The sequence below is a fragment of the Pan paniscus genome, chromosome 1, assembly GCF_029289425.2.
Source record: "Pan paniscus chromosome 1, NHGRI_mPanPan1-v2.0_pri, whole genome shotgun sequence".
In the NCBI taxonomy this organism is placed as follows: Eukaryota; Metazoa; Chordata; class Mammalia; order Primates; family Hominidae; genus Pan; species Pan paniscus.
Window position 1 is genome coordinate 2,320,963 of NC_073249.2, and position 17,467 is coordinate 2,338,429.

General features: G+C 55.6%; 2 protein-coding genes across 2 annotated transcripts in view; one reads left to right on the forward strand and one right to left on the reverse strand.

Annotated features, from left to right (window-relative positions):
* LOC129394312 (kinesin-like protein KIF28P) overlaps positions 1-3,889 on the forward strand; it is a 102,475-nt gene extending 98,586 nt beyond the window's left edge. Inside the window, 4 exon segments of the mRNA XM_063596438.1 lie at positions 143-291; positions 1,248-1,330; positions 2,465-2,552; positions 3,705-3,889. Of these exon segments, the coding sequence (XP_063452508.1) occupies positions 143-291; positions 1,248-1,330; positions 2,465-2,552; positions 3,705-3,889 (505 nt within the window).
* A 386-nt stretch (positions 3,890-4,275) lies between these two features.
* LOC100987775 (uncharacterized) lies at positions 4,276-16,840 on the reverse strand. The gene is made up of 8 exons (XM_063596439.1): positions 16,632-16,840; positions 15,526-15,559; positions 13,135-15,413; positions 8,052-8,167; positions 6,949-7,139; positions 6,667-6,818; positions 5,797-6,201; positions 4,276-4,604 (listed from the first exon to the last, which is right to left on the reverse strand). Exons 1-3 carry the CDS (start codon positions 16,838-16,840, stop codon positions 13,485-13,487), a joined length of 2,172 nt encoding a protein of 723 aa, XP_063452509.1. The 3' UTR covers positions 4,276-4,604; positions 5,797-6,201; positions 6,667-6,818; positions 6,949-7,139; positions 8,052-8,167; positions 13,135-13,484.
* Between the last annotated feature and the right edge of the window lie 627 nt (positions 16,841-17,467).

A 17,467-nucleotide genomic window follows, 5' to 3' on the forward strand; every position in this document is an offset into this window, starting at 1 on the left:
AGGTGTGATCACCACTTACGACAGCCTCAAATCTCCTGGGCTCAAGTAATCCTCCTGCCTCGGCTTCGCGAAGTGCTGGGGTTACAGGCGTGAGCCACCGCGACCAGCCTCATTTTTATTTTGAGAACATTGTTTCTCCCAGCATGTTTTTCCTTACCGGATTTGGACAGTGGCCACCTGGTATCTGCCCGCTGAGGGCTTCCTGCGGAGAGATGACGCTGGAAGCCCATGGAGGATTGGCCACCTCCTCCAAGACAGAGCTCCACCCTGGCTGTGCATCCCAGCCACCTGGTGACAGGGCTCCGCCCAAACTCACAAACCAGAATCCCGGGCAGCCATCAGCGCTAAAGGGCCCCAGGTGATTCCAACGTGCGCAATTATCGAGAACCCCTGTGATAGGTACAGACCTTCGACTGCAGTTTGGCAGCATAAAGATATATATCGTTTTATGCTCATTAATGATTTAAAATGAGATGGAAAAAAAGGTAAAACAAAACTACTGAGGTGAAATTGGCATGAACATCCGGTATCAAAGCAGCAATATCGAACGGGCTCCCTCCCTCCTGGGGACCCTCGGGTAGTGGCAGAACCTCCTGCGCCCCGTGCCCTACCCATCATGCCAGGCTACCCAAAGGCTCAGACAGAGGGTGGGCCAGCCCCGAGCCCCACCTGGCCCATTCCCAGGCACACGACCCGACTCGCTGAGGCTTCAGCCTCAACAAAGCGCTCCCTAAATCAGAATCGGTGCACACGTGTGTGTGGCTGGCCTGGGCCTGGCTCTGCCTGTCACAAATCTCTGTACCATCAAAAACTGGACATGCCAGATGTGGACCTATGCGTAGCACGTAACCCCCACTGCTCTCAAGCACAGACACGGACTGTGTGGAAAACAGTGTAAGCCTATGGTTCTTCCCGAATCCCCCGACCCCATGGCAATTCCCTGTAGCAAGGAATCACATGAAACGCCCTCACAAGCCTGAGCAAGTACAAAAATAAGAGACAGAACACTGAACTCATGCCTCCCCCTTAAAGGACCTTCTTGCATTAACGTCTTACGAATTAGGAGGGGAATTAAAAGTCCTCTTTGTAGGACTTACCGAAAGATCTCGTCTTCACGCATAAGTATGCTGCATTCCTGCTGCTGCTGGGATCCTGGGCTTTGAGAACAGGGCCGGAGACACACTAGCTATCCCGTGCCTCCCCCTGGCACCACAGACCCGCTGCTTAAAATGCCTCCCTCCTTCCAGAGCCGTCGGCCTGTCTCCAGGCAGAGCAGCAGCTGGGGACTCCTGATCAGGTGACCTGGGCACACCTGCTGGAGAAGGCCCAGGTGAGCTTCACTTCCGCCACCTGCGGAGGCTGAGCCCAGGGCAGGGGGCCAGGCACAGGCTGCAGTCCGGCTGGCCAGGCCCGACTGTGGCGAGGCTTTTTTGGTGAATGTGTAACGTGTGACTGGTAATGATGCTACTGGCAGAGCTAGGGAGAGAACATCAGGGCATGCCAGCAAGGGAAACGGGGAGGACTCGGGGCCTGGCAGGGCGTGAGGCCGGGTGTCTATCCTGGCATTCGCTCATGATATCACACCCTAAATGGGCTGTGATGTGAATTTCGGCCTCCCCTGGCCACCCCGGCTTCCACCCCACCCCACTCCCCATGGCCACGAGGCCCTGGGAAAATCCCAAAGTCGAGGATCAGACCTGGAGTACGAGGGGACTGGAGCTGGGGATTCCGGAACCTCATACTGCCTAACTACGGCCTCAGGGCCTGGGGGGTGGAGCAGGGTGGGGTCTGTGGCATCAGGAAACCAGACAGTTAGGGCTGTACTGAGTCACGTTCTGTGTAAGTGGTGGCTGGGACTCTCAGCTTCAAGGGTCAAGTAGGGTCACATGGAGGAATACGTGATTTTGGGTTCTGCATATACAGTAAAAATTGGAAGGGTTTTTGCCTTCTTTACTCTTTGTCAGAGAGGATTTCAAGCTGTAAAAGTCTTCCTCGTGGCTGCATAATCATCCCCGTTCTGTTTACTGTCAAATCCCTACGCCACAACAGTCCTTGTGTGGACGAATGACATGTTCAGGTTGCCAGGCGAGGGTTCGTGCCATACCCCACTTTTTGCCATCAACATCTGATTCTCAGCCAGCCAGCAGCACTTCGGGAGAATGAGAGGCTGCATGGAGACATGGGGAGGGGCTGCCCAGGCAGGGGACCAGAGCGGGGCATGCAGACAGCTGGGGAGGGCAGCCGGGAGACAGCTCCTTGGAACTGTCCAGTCCAGATGTACTCAGACTCCTGACGGCTGGCCTGCCTGAGACTCCACCCCACCATCAGCAATGCCCCAGCCCCTCTCAGCTTTCCTCCCTCCCCAGGAGGGTTGACAAGGTGCACAGAGACGGGAAAGAAGTGTTGCTCTCCCCAGTGGGCTGGTGCGGACTGGTGACACCCACCCTCTCCACTTCTCCTGCAGGAGCGGCAGATGATGACCTTCCCTCACCTTCTTAACGTCAACGAGGACCCTCAGCTCACCAGGGTGCTCAAGTACTTCATTCAAGCTGGTACTCAGCCGGCCCCCTGCCCCCGCCCTGCCTTCTCCCCACCCCACCCTCCTCCTGCCTTCCCCTGCCCCAACCCTGCCCTCCCCCTGCCCCTGCTCTCCCCTCCCTGCCCTTCCCCTGCCCCTGCTCTCCCCTCCCTGCCCTTCCCCTGCCCCTTCCCTTTCCGTGTCCTTCCCCTCCCCCTTCCCTTTCCCTGCCCCCGCCCTGCCTTCTCCCCACCCTGCCCTCCCCCTGTGCTCCCCCTGCCCCTGCACTGCCTTCTCTCCACCCCGCCCTCCCCTACCCTCCCCCCTGTCCCCGCCCTTCCCATGCTTCTTGCCCCACAGGCATGTTTCTTTTCTTTCTTGTTTTTTAAATATTTTTCATTTTGGTAAAATATACATAAAGTTCATTTGAACCATTTTAAGAGTACAGCTCAGTGGCATTAAGTACATTCATATTGTGTGACCATCACCACCATCCATCTGCAGTACATTTTCATCTTCCCAGACGGAAACTCTGTACCCATGAAACGGGAGCTGCCCCTCCCCCTCCAGCCCTGGGAGCCATTGTCCCACCTTCTGTCTCTGTGGATTTGACGATGGGGGGACCTCAGATAACCCCTCCCCCTCCAGCCCTGGGAGCCAGTGTCCCACCTTCTGTCTCTGTGTGTTTGAGGATGGGGGGACCTCAGATAACCCCTCCCCATCCAGCCCTGGGAGCCACTGTCCCACCTTCTGTCTCTGTGGATTTGACGATGGGGGGACCTCAGATAACCCCTCCCCCTCCAGCCCTGGGAGCCAGTGTCCCACCTTCTGTCTCTGTGTGTTTGAGGATGGGGGGACCTCAGATAACCCCTCCCCATCCAGCCCGGCAGCCACTGTCCCACCTTCTGTCTCTGTGGATTTGACGATGGGGGGACCTCAGATAAGGACCTTTTCATCCATCTCTCACTGGCTTATGCCCTCAGCAGAATGTCCTCAAGGTGCATCCATGTAGCATGTGTGAGAATTTCCTTCCTCTTGAAGGCTGAAAACCATTCCCTCGGATGTATACAGCACGTTTTATTCATCTATTATCCTGGCATCGTTCTTGTTACATTTTTGTTTAGCGGTTTCTGAGGAGGGCATCAGCCGTTGAATTGTCTTCCTGACCTAAATGAGTGCTGAACAGGTTGGAACACAGCGCCCAGAACCGCAGGAGCCCCTGGCTTCCCCTCCCCGGCTGTGCACCCCCAGGACGGCCGCGAGGGCTCCGTGCACCCCCAGGACGGCCGCGAGGGCTCCGTGCACCCCCAGGACGGCCGCGAGGGCTCCGTGCACCCCCAGGACGGCCGCGAGGGCTCCGTGCACCCCTAGGGCGGCCGCGAGGGCTCCGTGCGAGATGGCCGTGGGATGTGGGGATGTGGGGATGTGGGGGGTGACATGTCTGCACTCCTTGGGGTCAGTCACTACACAGAAACGGAGCTTCAAACACCAGAACCTCTGCTGTGGCCAGTATTCAGCGGGTCTCCTAAGGCCCAGACCTAACGGTGTCTTCCTCCAGAATGCTCATGAAGAAGGTGGAACTTTTTAAAAGTTAGGAACATCCCCGCTCTTCCCCCCACACACAAGGCAGAAAGAAAAGTATGTCTAAGTACCATTATGACTGAAAATCCCAATTGGAAAAATCCCTTCAGTACCATCCCACTGTAGAGAAAACGTCACTTCCAACGCATCAGACATGTTAACTTCTTACGCTCAAATTCTGAAAGTGTCTGATTTATTTTCAAAATAAATTATATCTTGATTCTTTTCAGGTTCATGTGACGCTGGTCGGGCTGCCTCAAATGCTATCACGATTCAAGGTTTGGGGTGAGTTTCCATGATCAGTGTCCTCGTCCAGCATTAGAGAATTGTGCCTCCTCCATCTAGAGGTCTGCAGAGCCACACAGTCTGCAGGACAAGCAGGGACACTGCCCAGGTCTCCCCGGGCCACCTACTCCAGGGCTGGTCTGAGAAAGCTGAGGGCAGGGCTTTCGTCCTCTGGCTGAAATCTAGGGTGCAGTGCTGGTTTGCTTCCTGGGCTCCAACCCTGGGAGAAAAGGGAAAGCTGGTTTCTAGATTCTGTGTAATAATTCTTCACAAACAGATGTAAGTAGAGCAGGCCAGGAAACGAAGGGGGCTGAACGAACAAGCCCACCGGGGGTGGCCCAAACATAAGCGCATCCCTGGATCTCTCCTAGTGCTTGGAGCCCTGACCCACCGGACTACAGAAAGCCCAGACTGTGGAGTGACCCCTGGGGCTCCCTCAGGAGGCTCCTGCAGGAGCCCTGGGAAACCCCATGCCGGGCCTCACCCAGTCAAGAGCTGTCCCCAGCTCTGTGGCTGCCCTGCCTGGGAGGCTGCTGCTGGAGTGTCTCCAGCTGGGAAGCACCATCACCTGCGTCCTTCAGACAGATCACCCCCGTCCCCGTACGAAAGCCCACGGGCCGTCGTGGCTGGAGGGGTGCTGACCCAGGGGCTGGCTGGCCCCGCCTCGTCCTGCACTGCCAGCCTCCTTCTTGGGACATCTTCCTGGGGATCCCCCTCAAGTCCCTTTCCAGAACACGTCCTTAGTCCAACACACAGGTGCGTAAATGTCTGAACTCCAGTGATGAGGCCGCAACCTTTCCCACAGGATCCCTGGGCCCCATGCAAAAAAGGGTTTGGATGCACACGGGTCTCCACATCCAGAACATTCCATGATGGCCAAGGAGTGCAGGAACATGGAACATGCTAAGGCAGGGAGCCAGTCATTCAGGACACACAGATGACATCCGGTGCAGGGGAGCAGGGCGGGGAGGGGGGACACCAACCTGACACCCCTGATGTCCAGCCCCAAATCCTATAAGGTCTGAATTTATACGGCGAGGGCGCAGAAACAGATCAAAACGTACCCGGAGTAGGTGAGGCTCGTTAAGAGTCGCCTCCTGAGTGTCTCTTCTGAAGCTTGCTTGCTGCCATTTTCCCACCACCCCATCCCGCTGGCCTGGGAGCGGGAGGACTCCAGTGTGGCCTTGGCCGGCTCCCTGCAGCGCTAGGCCCTCAGCTGGTGTTCCTTCTGTTATGAAGCCCTTGCCTGCTGTCTCCCAGCTCCCCGTGCTCCCCAAGGGCAGGGTCCTTCTGCGCCCGCTGCTGTCCCCATGCATCATGGGCCACAGCACACAGGAGGCCCCGAGATGCCACCTGCCATCCTCCGCAGCTGTAGACCTTCCCTCCCGTGCACATGAGAAAGGTCAGCGTACCTGCTCACGGAAACCGCCGTTTGCTGGGTGTCTTAGACTGACTCTCGTCTTCTTAGAATTTCAGATAAACACGCTTCCTTCACAAATGCCGACGGTAAAGTGATGGTCACTCCACACAGCAAATGCAAGGTTGCCATTAATGGGGTGCCCATCACCACCAGGACAAAGCTGCAGCATTTGGTAAACTTTCCTGCAGGCTCACAGAATGTCCTAGGTCCCCCCCAAAAGCTGGGAGGGGACAGTCATGTGAGGTGCCCACATCACAGACGTGGCAGGATGGGGCATTCACACCAGCTCCTCTGCCACCATGGCTTGGGGACAACATGGCACCACTGCTGGAGGGACAGGCCTGCTCCTGACTCGCTGTGTGGTCTTGGGCAAGTCACTTCACTCCTCTGACCTCACCTGGAAAACAAGGAGGGCTGAACTAGGTGTTCTCCAAGGTCCCTTCCAGCTCTAACATTTTGTGCCATTTTAGATTTTTCTAAGAGCCTGTCACTGAGAGGGGTTGAACAGCATCTTGCAAACATCGTTGCCTCTTCCTCCCCAATCTGCCAACCCTGGGGCCCCTGCCAGCTTCCCAGCAGCCCTCTCCCCTCCCTGGTGGCCACAGCCTTTCAGACAGGACAGGCAGATGGGGATTGGCCACTCCCCATTTGGAAAGCCCCCTCAGTGACCTCCCTCGGCCTCCTGTCCCTGGCCACACTGCCCTTCTTTTGGTTGTTCAGCAGCTGTCTCTGCCTCACCAAGACTTACCGCCCAGGAGGGCTTAGCTTGGGCATCACGCCTCGGAAAAGGCCGTCTGTAGCCTGTAGTGTAAGTTAGGCCCTGGTGTCCCCTGCAGCCATGGCTGCACTCACCCAGACCCACCTGGAAAGTGTGGAGGGAGGGCCTGGCTCTGGGTGGTCCCCACAGACCCCCAGGGCCAAGGGAGTCACGCCCTCAATGTGTGCGATGAAGGTGAACGCAGGAGCCAGAGGCCACCTCCCTCCTGTCTGCGTCTCTCCCTGTCTGGGGGATTCCTGCGGGGAGGACAATGCTCAGATCCTTCTCACTGGGGAGGTTCACCTCACCCTCCTTGGCCTCGAACCCCTCCTGAGCCCACCGTCTCCTCCCCAGGACCGCCTGATTTTGGGATCCAACAGCACCTACCTGTACGTGGGGTTTCCTTCGGAGTGGGGCAGTGAGGACCTGAGCAGGTTCGATTACGACTTCTTCCAGCTGGAGAGGGCGGCTGCGGAGGGAGCGAGTGCAGACAAACTCGGTGAGCCCCCTCCTGACTGCTGGCCTCTCCCGTGTGCTGATCTGAGAGCAGCGATTTCACACTCTGTCTCTCTGCTTTCCTTAAGAAAATCATCATTTGTTTTGTCAAAGTCTGATGTTTACAAAATTGAATTATGATTTCCATATAGAGTGACTACATGGTAAACATTCAACTCGTTAAACGTTCCCTGAGGAATGAGGGTAAAGATGGTTCAAAGGGGTAGAGAAGAGAGTGGGGTACACAGCAAATGAGAGAAGAATGCTGAGCTGGAGAAGCCAGTTAGTGGCCTCCGGCCACCCCCAGGGGCCTGCTGGGCCTGCAGAAGCAGTGGCCCAACTCCAGAGGGGCCGGCTGGGGCCTGCTCTGGGCTACAAATGCGCGGCCCACAAAAACGTGCAGCCCGAGGCTTCTGAGACAGAATCTCCCCTTCTCCCCTGAACGCAGCCCCCAGCAGTAACCCACGCTGGCCGCCCGCCGCTGCCGGTCTCTGTTGGGGCTTTCGCACGCCTTCCCCGCCCCTCTCCCCGGCCCCGATTCACCGCGCTCCGGGCGGCTCCCCCAGAATCCAGGCGAGGCCGGAGCCCGCTGCGATCTCAGTGACGTGCGGGCTTCCCGGAGGGGCCCCACGCTTTGCTCAGCACCGGGACTCTGCCTGAACTCGCAGTAATGAAACCGCTGGTGGAAAGTGGGCAGATCCACCTGTGTGTGTGCAAAAGAGTTCCTCCCTGTCCCCACACCACAGTGTTTCTCTCAGAATTTCAGCAAAATAAATCGATTTGAAATCCACCTCCTTGCTCTTCTTCTGCTGAAGTTCTCGACTTTTAAAAATGAACCAGGCCGGGCGCGGTGGCTCATGCCTGTAATCCCAGCCCTTTGGAAGGCCGAGGCGGGCAGATCACGAGGTCAGGAGTTCGAGACCATCCTGGCTAACACAGTGAAACCCCATCTCTACTAAAAATACAAAAAATTAGCCGGATGTGATGGCACACACCTGTAGTCCCAGCTACTCGGGAGGCTGAGGCAGGAGAATTGACTGAACCTGGGAAGAGGAGGTTGCAGTGAGCTGAGATCGTGCCACAGCACTCCAGCCTGGGTGACAGAGCGAGACTCCATTTCAAAACAAAACAAAACAAAACAACAAACCAGTAAGACTCTGTCATACCAGGCCCGGAAAAGCCATCTGTTCATTGACCTGTCCTCAGAGGTTGACCGTGCCACTGCCCTTGTGGCCCTGGTGGCGCCATGAAGCTGAACCAGCCCCAGACCCTGGCTCAGACCCTAGGGAAGACTTGGGTCCCCAACAAGGCAGCAGCTGTGTGAGCAGTTTGGGGTCAGACCTCAGGGCCAAGGGCACTGTGTGCACCCACAGGCCAGGGGTCTCTAAGAGTTGAGATTTCCTGATTAGAGGCAGTACCAGCCTGGGTTTGGGAGGGAGATTGATCCTCCCATAATCTCCACGAGTCCCTCCTTCAAGCCACCCCAAGTATAAGAGAAGCACAGGTCGCTTGCTGTGCCAGCAGCAGCTTGAGGATACCTCCAGGCCTTCCGTCTAGCCAGCCATGTTTCACCTCGCCCCACCCTCCTCCAGTCTGGAGCCACCTTGGGTCAAGGACCCTGAGACCAAGAATGGGAACTGGGGGCAGAGGACCTCCTGCCTGCGGCCAGGATTCATGGGTCGAGATAAGCAACCACGTAAGGAGAAGCCAGGCAGTGTCATTTTCCCTTGTTTGTTTTTAAATTACATGCTTGTAATTTTAAAATGTAGATATTTGATGAACAGCTGAACGAATGAACAAGTAAGCATACACATTTATTCATGGCGGCTGGGTGTGGTGTCTCATGCCTGTAATCCTAGCACTTTGAGAGGCCAAGGCAGGAGGATCGCTTGAACCTGGGAGTTCAAGACCAGCCTGGGAAACAAAGTGAGACCTCATCTCTACAAAATATTTTAAAAATTAGCCAGGCATGATGGCTTGCACCTGTAGTCCCAGGTACTCAGCAGGCTGAGATGGGAGGATTGCTTGAGTCTGGGAGGTGGAGGCTGCAATGAGCAGAGATCATGCCACTGAACGCTAGCCTGGACGACAGAGCAAGACAGCTGTCTAAAAAAAAGAAAAAGAAAAAGGGCTTGGCATGGTGGCTCATGCCTGTACGCCTGTAATTCCAGCACTTTTGGAGGCCGAGGTGGGCAGATCATCTGAGGTCAGGAGTTCGAGACCAGCCTGGCCAACATAGTGAAACCCCATCTCTACTAAAAATACAAAAATTAGCCGGGTGTGGTGGTGCGCACCTGTAATCCCAGCTACTCGGGAGGCTGAGGCAGGAGAATTGCTTCAACTCGGGAGGCAGAGGTTGCAGTGAGCCGAGATGGCGCCACTGCACTCCAGCCTGGGCAACGAGAGTGAAACTCTATTTCAAAAAAAAAAAAAATTCTTCATGGCGGAACAAGTGACTGACTTTCGCCTCCACTGTGATTGTTGCCAGGTGCTGCCGACGATGGAGACGGCAAGGCAGGCCCCAGTGTCCTGGCTGCGTTCCAGGACTACATCAAACTGATGCCGCTGGTTCAGAAGCAAATCAAATGAGTGAAGAGCTGAAGAAGGTAAGTTAGCTGGAGCCAGGAGCTGGTGTGCCAGGTGCAGAAAGGACCTCAAGGCCTTGTGGGGCAGGGGTGCGTTCCCAGGGACTCTCAGGGAACTAGCGACAGAAGCCAGACTGCCCAGCCCAGGCCCGAGTACCATTCCTTTCACCAACAGCCTACCAGGGCCACCGGGATCCCAGACCAACTCTTGCTGGCCATGAGCAGGCCCTCCCAGATGGTCCTGGGGCCTCTCCGGGTCTAGGCACCCTGATGGCTGCTGTGCCACACAGACCACCTGGGCTGGGGACAGCTCCCTGGAGACGTGAGCTCCCATCGGCCGGAACCTTGTAAGAGATTTAATCAATTTGGTAGGGACTCCAAGTGTTAGTTCCAGGATACAATGGAGAAAATCTGGTGCTCTGTCTTTCCTCTTAGTGGGAAATCCAAGGGGCAAGAGTGGGACATCTTAGAGAAAGTCTTATTCATTCATCATTTAGGAAGCCCGAGGGTGGAAGAATGAAAAATAAATTGCAAAGGTGGTATGAGCTGTGAATGTAGGATTTTTTTTTTTCTTTTTGACAGGGTCTCAATCTGCCGCCCAGGCTGGAGTGCAGTGGTGCAATCACGGTTTACTGCAACCTCCACTTCCCGGGTTCAAGTGATCCTCCCACCTCTGCCTCCCAAGTAGCTGGGATTACAGGTGTGCACTTCCATGCCTGGCTAATTTTTGTATTTTTAGTAGAGATGGGGTTTTGCTATGTTGCCCAGGCTGGTCTTGAACTCCTGGGCTCAAGCGATCCACTCGCCTCAGCCTCCCAAAGTGCTGGGATTACAGGCATGAGGGACTGTGCCCAGCCGAATGTACGATTATTTAGTGAGAAGTGTTTCTTTTACCAGGGACTTAACATGGAATTGAAGGTGAAAAATTTGGCATCGTCAGATTCCAGGGGCTACGACCTACAGAAGGAGGTCTTGGTGAAGGTGACCCACCACGGGTCTCACGAGGTGAGGCCCCACAGGGATGGGACTCAGGAGGTGAGGATCCACGGGGACGGGACTCAGGAGGTGAGGCCCCACGGGGACGGGACCCAGGAGGTGAGGATCCACGGGGACGGGACCCAGGAGGTGAGGCCCCACGGGGACGGGACCCAGGAGGTGAGGATCCACGGGGACGGGACCCAGGAGGTGAGGATCCACGGGGACGGGACCCAGGAGGTGAGGATCCACGGGGACGGGACCCAGGGGGTGAGGATCCACGGGGACGGGACCCAGGGGGTGAGGATCCACGGGGACGGGACCCAGGGGGTGAGGATCCACGGGGACGGGACCCAGGGGGTGAGGATCCACGGGGACGGGACCCAGGGGGTGAGGATCCACGGGGACGGGACCCAGGGGGTGAGGATCCACGGGGACGGGACCCAGGGGGTGAGGATCCACGGGGACGGGACCCAGGGGGTGAGGATCCACGGGGACGGGACCCAGGGGGTGAGGATCCACGGGGACGGGACCCAGGGGGTGAGGATCCACGGGGACGGGACCCAGGGGGTGAGGATCCACGGGGACGGGACCCAGGGGGTGAGGATCCACGGGGACGGGACCCAGGGGGTGAGGATCCACGGGGACGGGACCCAGGGGGTGAGGATCCACGGGGACGGGACCCAGGGGGTGAGGATCCACGGGGACGGGACCCAGGGGGTGAGGATCCACGGGGACGGGACCCAGGGGGTGAGGATCCACGGGGACGGGACCCAGGGGGTGAGGATCCACGGGGACGGGACCCAGGGGGTGAGGATCCACGGGGACGGGACCCAGGGGGTGAGGATCCACGGGGATGGGACCCAGGGGGTGAGGATCCACGGGGACGGGACTCAGGGGGTGAGGATCCATGGGGACGCAGATTATCTTTACCAGCTGCAGCCTCCGGAGACCCAGTCAAGGGCAAAACGTATTCCAAGTATGAGCTGGAGCTCTGGGGAACAGGGGGATCCACTCTCTTGTTCCCTGTCCTGGGTCCTCCCTCCCAGCACCAGCCATTCCCTGTCCTGGACCCTCCCTCACAGCACCAGCTCCTGGGAGCGTTCCTAAGCTAGCCTGCACTGAGCATCTGTTCATGCTGAGTATGACTCAAAGGCTTTTGTACCAGAAGGGAGCCTGGGAGTTTATGCAAGTGGTAGTGGTGTCTGTCCATGCACGTATGTGCGTGTGTGTGTGTGCAAGTGTGTGTTTGTGTGTACATGTGCCCGTGAGAACACAGACTGCCTTTCTGCAGCAATGAGAAAAGCCATCCTCCTAGGGACTCCAGAAAAGGCTGTTTCACCAACTCCACTGGCTGGACCTTACTATCAGGAAGTTCCATTTTAGAAACTTAAGACCCTGTTTCCTCTCCCTCTGCCTCCAAAGGAGGAAACAGAAATGCAGGCCCATGTTGCAGCACCCCTTGTGCATATCAGGCCCCTGGAGGAGCAGCCCTCAGGCTTCCGGCTCCAGCACACTCACCCGTTGCCTTTCGAGACTGCGCCTCCGGCCCCCACCCCGGGCTGCTCCCTCCCTGCTCAGCAATTGAAGCTTCTCTGAGTTTCACTTTTCTGCTCATCTGCTCATCGCCCGAAAATTGCCAAAATGTTCTGGGCCGAGACCGATTTTTGTAAAGCTTTTAACAATTGTGCAATGAGCTAAGACTATAAGCATGTGTGTGCGTCCCATGTGGTCAGCACCTGTGCACTGCACCCGCCACCCCGTCCACGGGGTTTCGCCCTCCAGGTGCTGGGGCTGCCAAGATGATGCCCCAGGGAGGAAACCAAGCAAGGATCCTCCTGGAACCCAGCTCCTCAGAGACCAGCCCCTTTCCTGCAGGTCTGTGTGATGCAGACAGGGTCTCCCGTGAGACCCTCACCCTGGGGAGTCAGCCAGGACTTCTCTGCCATGTTCCGTGAGGCCTTGGAGGGGACCCCTCAGTGTGTCTGTACTTTGCATTTTTCTGTTTTTTCCAGCAAAGGCCACTGGGGCAAAGTGGCTCCGGTGCCCCGATATTCCACGTGCCTCTTTCGGGCCAGGCTTTCCCCTAGAATTTGGCTTGGCAGTTTCCTGTCTTGTCAGACCTTGTTTTAAGAAAATTTGTAATTCTAAAAAACCATTTTCCATGCTATTCTATTTTGTATTATAGTCTAAGGTAGTTTGAAAAATAGCCTTTTAAACTGTTGCTAACAGAAGGGTTATTGAGTGCACACGAAGGCACTCATGAGCACCTGCCTGTCATTACCAGAAGCAGAACAGGAGACGGTGTTCTCACACTGATCATTGGGAGAATTGTATGGGAGGGCTGAGGGCCTGGATTCATGCCCTCATTTTCCTTCAGCCCAGCATCCTGTCACTGGGACAGGCAGCTGTCTGATAGGACTGCTTCTGCTAAAACATACCAGGTTCTCTTTTAAGGGGGTCGTACAGTTTGTTTTTTTTTTCTATTTTTTTTTTCTCATGAAGATATGAATCTTACCAATCTGTCTTCCTCAAGACTATCCATTTTTACATTAAAACAAGTAAGATTAGGCCCAGCACGGTAGTTCGCATCTGTAATCCCAGGATTTGGGGAGGCCGAGGTGGGTGGATGGCTTGAGCTCAGGAGTTCGAGACCAGCTTGGGCAACATGGTGAAACCCCATCTCTACAAAAAATACAAAATTAGCTGAGTATGGTGGTGAGCACCTGTAGTCCCCGCTACTGGGGAGGCTGAGGTAGGAGAATCACCTGAGCCTGAGGAGGTCGAGGCTACAGTGAGCCGTGATCACGCCACTATTCTCCAGCCTGGGCAACAGACGGAGACCCTATCTCAAAAAAACAAGCAAGCTTAGTGCCAGTGACCTGTCTTCAGATGAAGCCCTGCTTTCCTCAGGAGGCTTCTGGAAGGCTGTGGTCTGGGGGTCCTTGTGACACGGTATGTAGATGGAGGCTTCTGGAAGGCTATAGTGTGAGGGTCTCTTGTGACACGGTGTGTGGATGGAGGCTTCTGGAAGGCTGTGGTCTGGGGGTCCTTGTGACACGGTGTGTAGATGGAGGCTTCTGGAAGGCTGTGGTCTGAGGGTCTCTTGTGACATGGTGTGTAGTTGGAGGCTTCTGGAAGGCTGTGGTCTGGGGGTCTCGTGACAGGGTGTGTAGACGGAGGCTTCTGGAAGGCTGTGGTCTGCGGGTCTCTTGTGACATGGTGTGTAGTTGGAGGCTTCTGGAAGGCTGTGGTCTGGGGGTCCTTGTGACACGGTGTGTAGATGGAGGCTTCTGGAAGGCTGTAGTGTGAGGGTCTCCTGTGACATGGTGTGTAGATGGAGGCTTCTGGAAGGCTGTGGTCTGGGGGTCCTTGTGACACGGTGTGTAGATGGAGGCTTCTGGAAGGCTGTAGTCTGAGGGTCTCTTGTGACACGGTGTGTAGATGGAGGCTTCTGGAAGGCTGTGGTCTGGGGGTCCTTGTGACACGGTGTGTAGATGGAGGCTTCTGGAAGGCTGTAGTGTGAGGGTCGCTTGTGACACGGTGTGTAGATGGAGGCTTCTGGAAGGCTGTAGTGTGAGGGTCTCTTGTGACACGGTGTGTAGATGGAGGCTTCTGGAAGGCTGTGGTCTGGGGGTCTCTTGTGACATGGTATGTAGATGGAGGCTTCTGGAAGGCTATGGTCTGGGGGTCTCTTGTGACACAGTGTGTAGATGGAGGCTTCTGGAAGGCTGTAGTGTGAGGGTCTCTTGTGACACGGTGTGTAGATGGAGGCTTCTGGAAGGCTGCAGTCTGAGGGTCTCCTGTGACATGGTGTGTAGATGGAGGCTTTTGGAAGGCTGTGGTCTGGGGGTCTCGTGACAGGGTGTGTAGACGGAGGCTTCTGGAAGGCTGTGGTCTGAGGGTCTCTTGTGACATGGTGTGTAGTCGGAGGCTTCTGGAAGGCTGTGGTCTGGGGGTCCTTGTGACACGGTGTGTAGATGGAGGCTTCTGGAAGGCTGTAGTGTGAGGGTCGCTTGTGACACGGTGTGTAGATGGAGGCTTCTGGAAGGCTGTAGTCTGAGGGTCTCCTGTGACATGGTGTGTAGATGGAGGCTTCTGGAAGGCTGTGGTCTGGGGGTCTCTTGTGACATGGTGTGTAGATGGAGGCTTCTGGAAGGCTGTGGTCTGGGGGTCTCTTGTGACATGGTGTGTAGATGGAGGCTTCTGGAAGGCTGCAGTCTGAGGGTCTCCTGTGACATGGTGTGTAGATGGAGGCTTCTGGAAGGCTGTAGTCTGAGGGTCTCTTGTGACACGGTGTGTAGATGGAGGCTTCTGGAAGGCTGTGGTCTGAGGGTCTCTTGTGACATGGTGTGTAGATGGAGGCTTCTGGAAGGCTGTGGTCTGGGGGTCCTTGTGACACGGTGTGTAGATGGAGGCTTCTGGAAGGCTGTAGTGTGAGGGTCTCTTGTGACACGGTGTGTAGATGGAGGCTTCTGGAAGGCTGTAGTGTGAGGGTCGCTTGTGACACGGTGTGTAGATGGAGGCTTTTGGAAGGCTGTGGTCTGAGGGTCTCTTGTGACATGGTGTGTAGATGGAGGCTTCTGGAAGGCTGTGGTCTGAGGGTCTCCTGTGACATGGTGTGTAGATGGAGGCTTCTGGAAGGCTGTGGTCTGGGGGTCCTTTTGACACGGTGTGTAGATGTTGGCAGTGCGTGTGAGACAGGCACTTCCGAAGACTAGAAGAGCAGCAGAGACAGCTGTGGGTCCCAGCTAGAAACACGAATGCTACTTTGCGGTTGATCTTGTACGTGTTTACCTATCCTCCCTGCTGACCGTGTGGACGGTGACTGCTGCTGCAGCTCTCAGGGAGGACGCAGTGTTGTGCAGCTGTTGGGAGTCACATATCATAGACAAGCTCACGAGCAAACCAGGGCTGTGTGAGGGTTGGGGAGGGTTTTTGACCTGGAAATGCTGCCAGCTTGCGGTTACCTTTCAGCAGTATTCACCCAACAGCTGTTGGCTCTGGTGAGCAGCACATCCTGCCAGGGAACTCTGACCAGGCCTGCAGAGCCCACCTGGGAGCAGGCGGGAGTCAGCATGGGCTCGCAGCCTATCCTGGAGCCTCGCCGACCTGTTTTCTCCTCAGGCCAAGGATGACATGCAATTTTAACTGACACCAGGCCTGTGGTCTGATATCCAGAGGTAATGAGGCAGTGAATTCATTTATTATTTAGATTCCCATGATCTTAGTTCCCTAAAGTCTTTAAGAAAAAAACAGAATAAGCCGGTGCAGTGGCGCACGCCTGCAGTCCAGCTACTCAGAGGCTGAAGCAGGAGGCCCGCCTGAGCCCAGGAGTTCAAGGCTGCAGTGAGCTAAGACTGGGCCACTGCACTCCAGCCTGGGTGACACAGCAAGATCACACGTCTTAAAAAGAAAAGAAAAACACAAACAGAAAAACCACAATGACTAGAACTCCTGTTGTTCCCTGCTGCCCCCATTTTTTTTTTTTTTTTTTTTTTTTTTGAGATGGAGTCTTGCTCTGTCACCCAGGCTGGAGTGCAGTGGCGCGATCTTGGCTCCCTGCAAGCTCCATCTCCTGGGTTAAAGCGTTCTCCTGCCTCAGCCTCCCAAGTAGCTGGGACTACAGGTGCCCGCCAGCACTCCCGGCTAATTTTTTGTATTTTTGGTAGAGACGGGGTTTCACTGTTAGCCAGGCTGGTCTTGATCTCCTGACCTCGTGATCCGCCCGCCTTGGCCTCCCAAAGTGCTGGGATTACAGCCGTGAGCCACCGTGCCCAGCCCTCCACATTCTTATTTAATGGTGGTGCCGCCTCTAGGAGAGCACTATGGTTCTTCACTTTGAGGCCAACAGAAAAAGATGGAATCTGTTTTCAGAGTCCTGAGAATGTCCTTTTTATGAAGAGACATCATACATAGAATGACTTGTCTGTTGATTTTTGCTTTTGCTTTTCAAGTTGCCCAGAAAAGGAGTTGCTAGTTTTACCTGATATTTATGGTCTAAAAACGACCTACCTGGAATCCCTCTGGAATCCCTCGTCCTGTGGCTTCAGGTTTGTTTCCTCTCCAGAGCCAGTGTTGACAGAGGCCCTGTCCTCACCCAGTGAGGAGGAAGACAGCGGCAGGCTGTTGTCCCGGATCTGCTGTGCACTGGGTGTGAACCCCTGAACAAGGAAGGACGCCTGCTTGGGTCTCTGCAGAATGGAGCTCAGAATGCCTGCCATGCTGGGCTGGGAAGGCTGCGGGGAGTGTCTCCTGTGCTTGTGGATGTGTGCCCGTGTGCACTCCAATCATGGCGGGGGAGCCACTTCTCAGCTCTTCTCCAGACTAACTACCCCTGCATCATCTTCCATGGCTGCTGTTCATGAATGACCAGGCTCATTAAATGACCCAAACTTACTACCTTATCGTTCTACACATGAGAAGTCCAAATTGGGTCTCACTGGGCTAAAAGCAGGGTGTCCACAGGGCGGTACTGCTTTCTGGGCCTGAGGAAGAGAATCTGTTTCCTGGCCCCTTCCAGCTTTTCGAGGCCACCTCCCTCCATCTTCAAAGCCGCCACATAACCTCTCTCTGACCCCGCAGGCATTATCCTATCTCTGACCCTCTCTTCTGCCTCTCTCGGCCATATTGAAGACCCTTGTGATTTGATTGGGGCCACCTGGATACTCCAGGCTAATCTCCGTATTTTAAGGTCAGTTGATGACAAACCTTAATTTCCGTTTGCCATGCAAAGTAGTATATTCACAGGTTCTGGGGATTAGCACATGGGCATCTTTGAGGACCATTCTGACACCATAAGCCCCAAACCTTCTCCCCTGAGAGGATCTGTTTTCTAACCCCTTCATCAT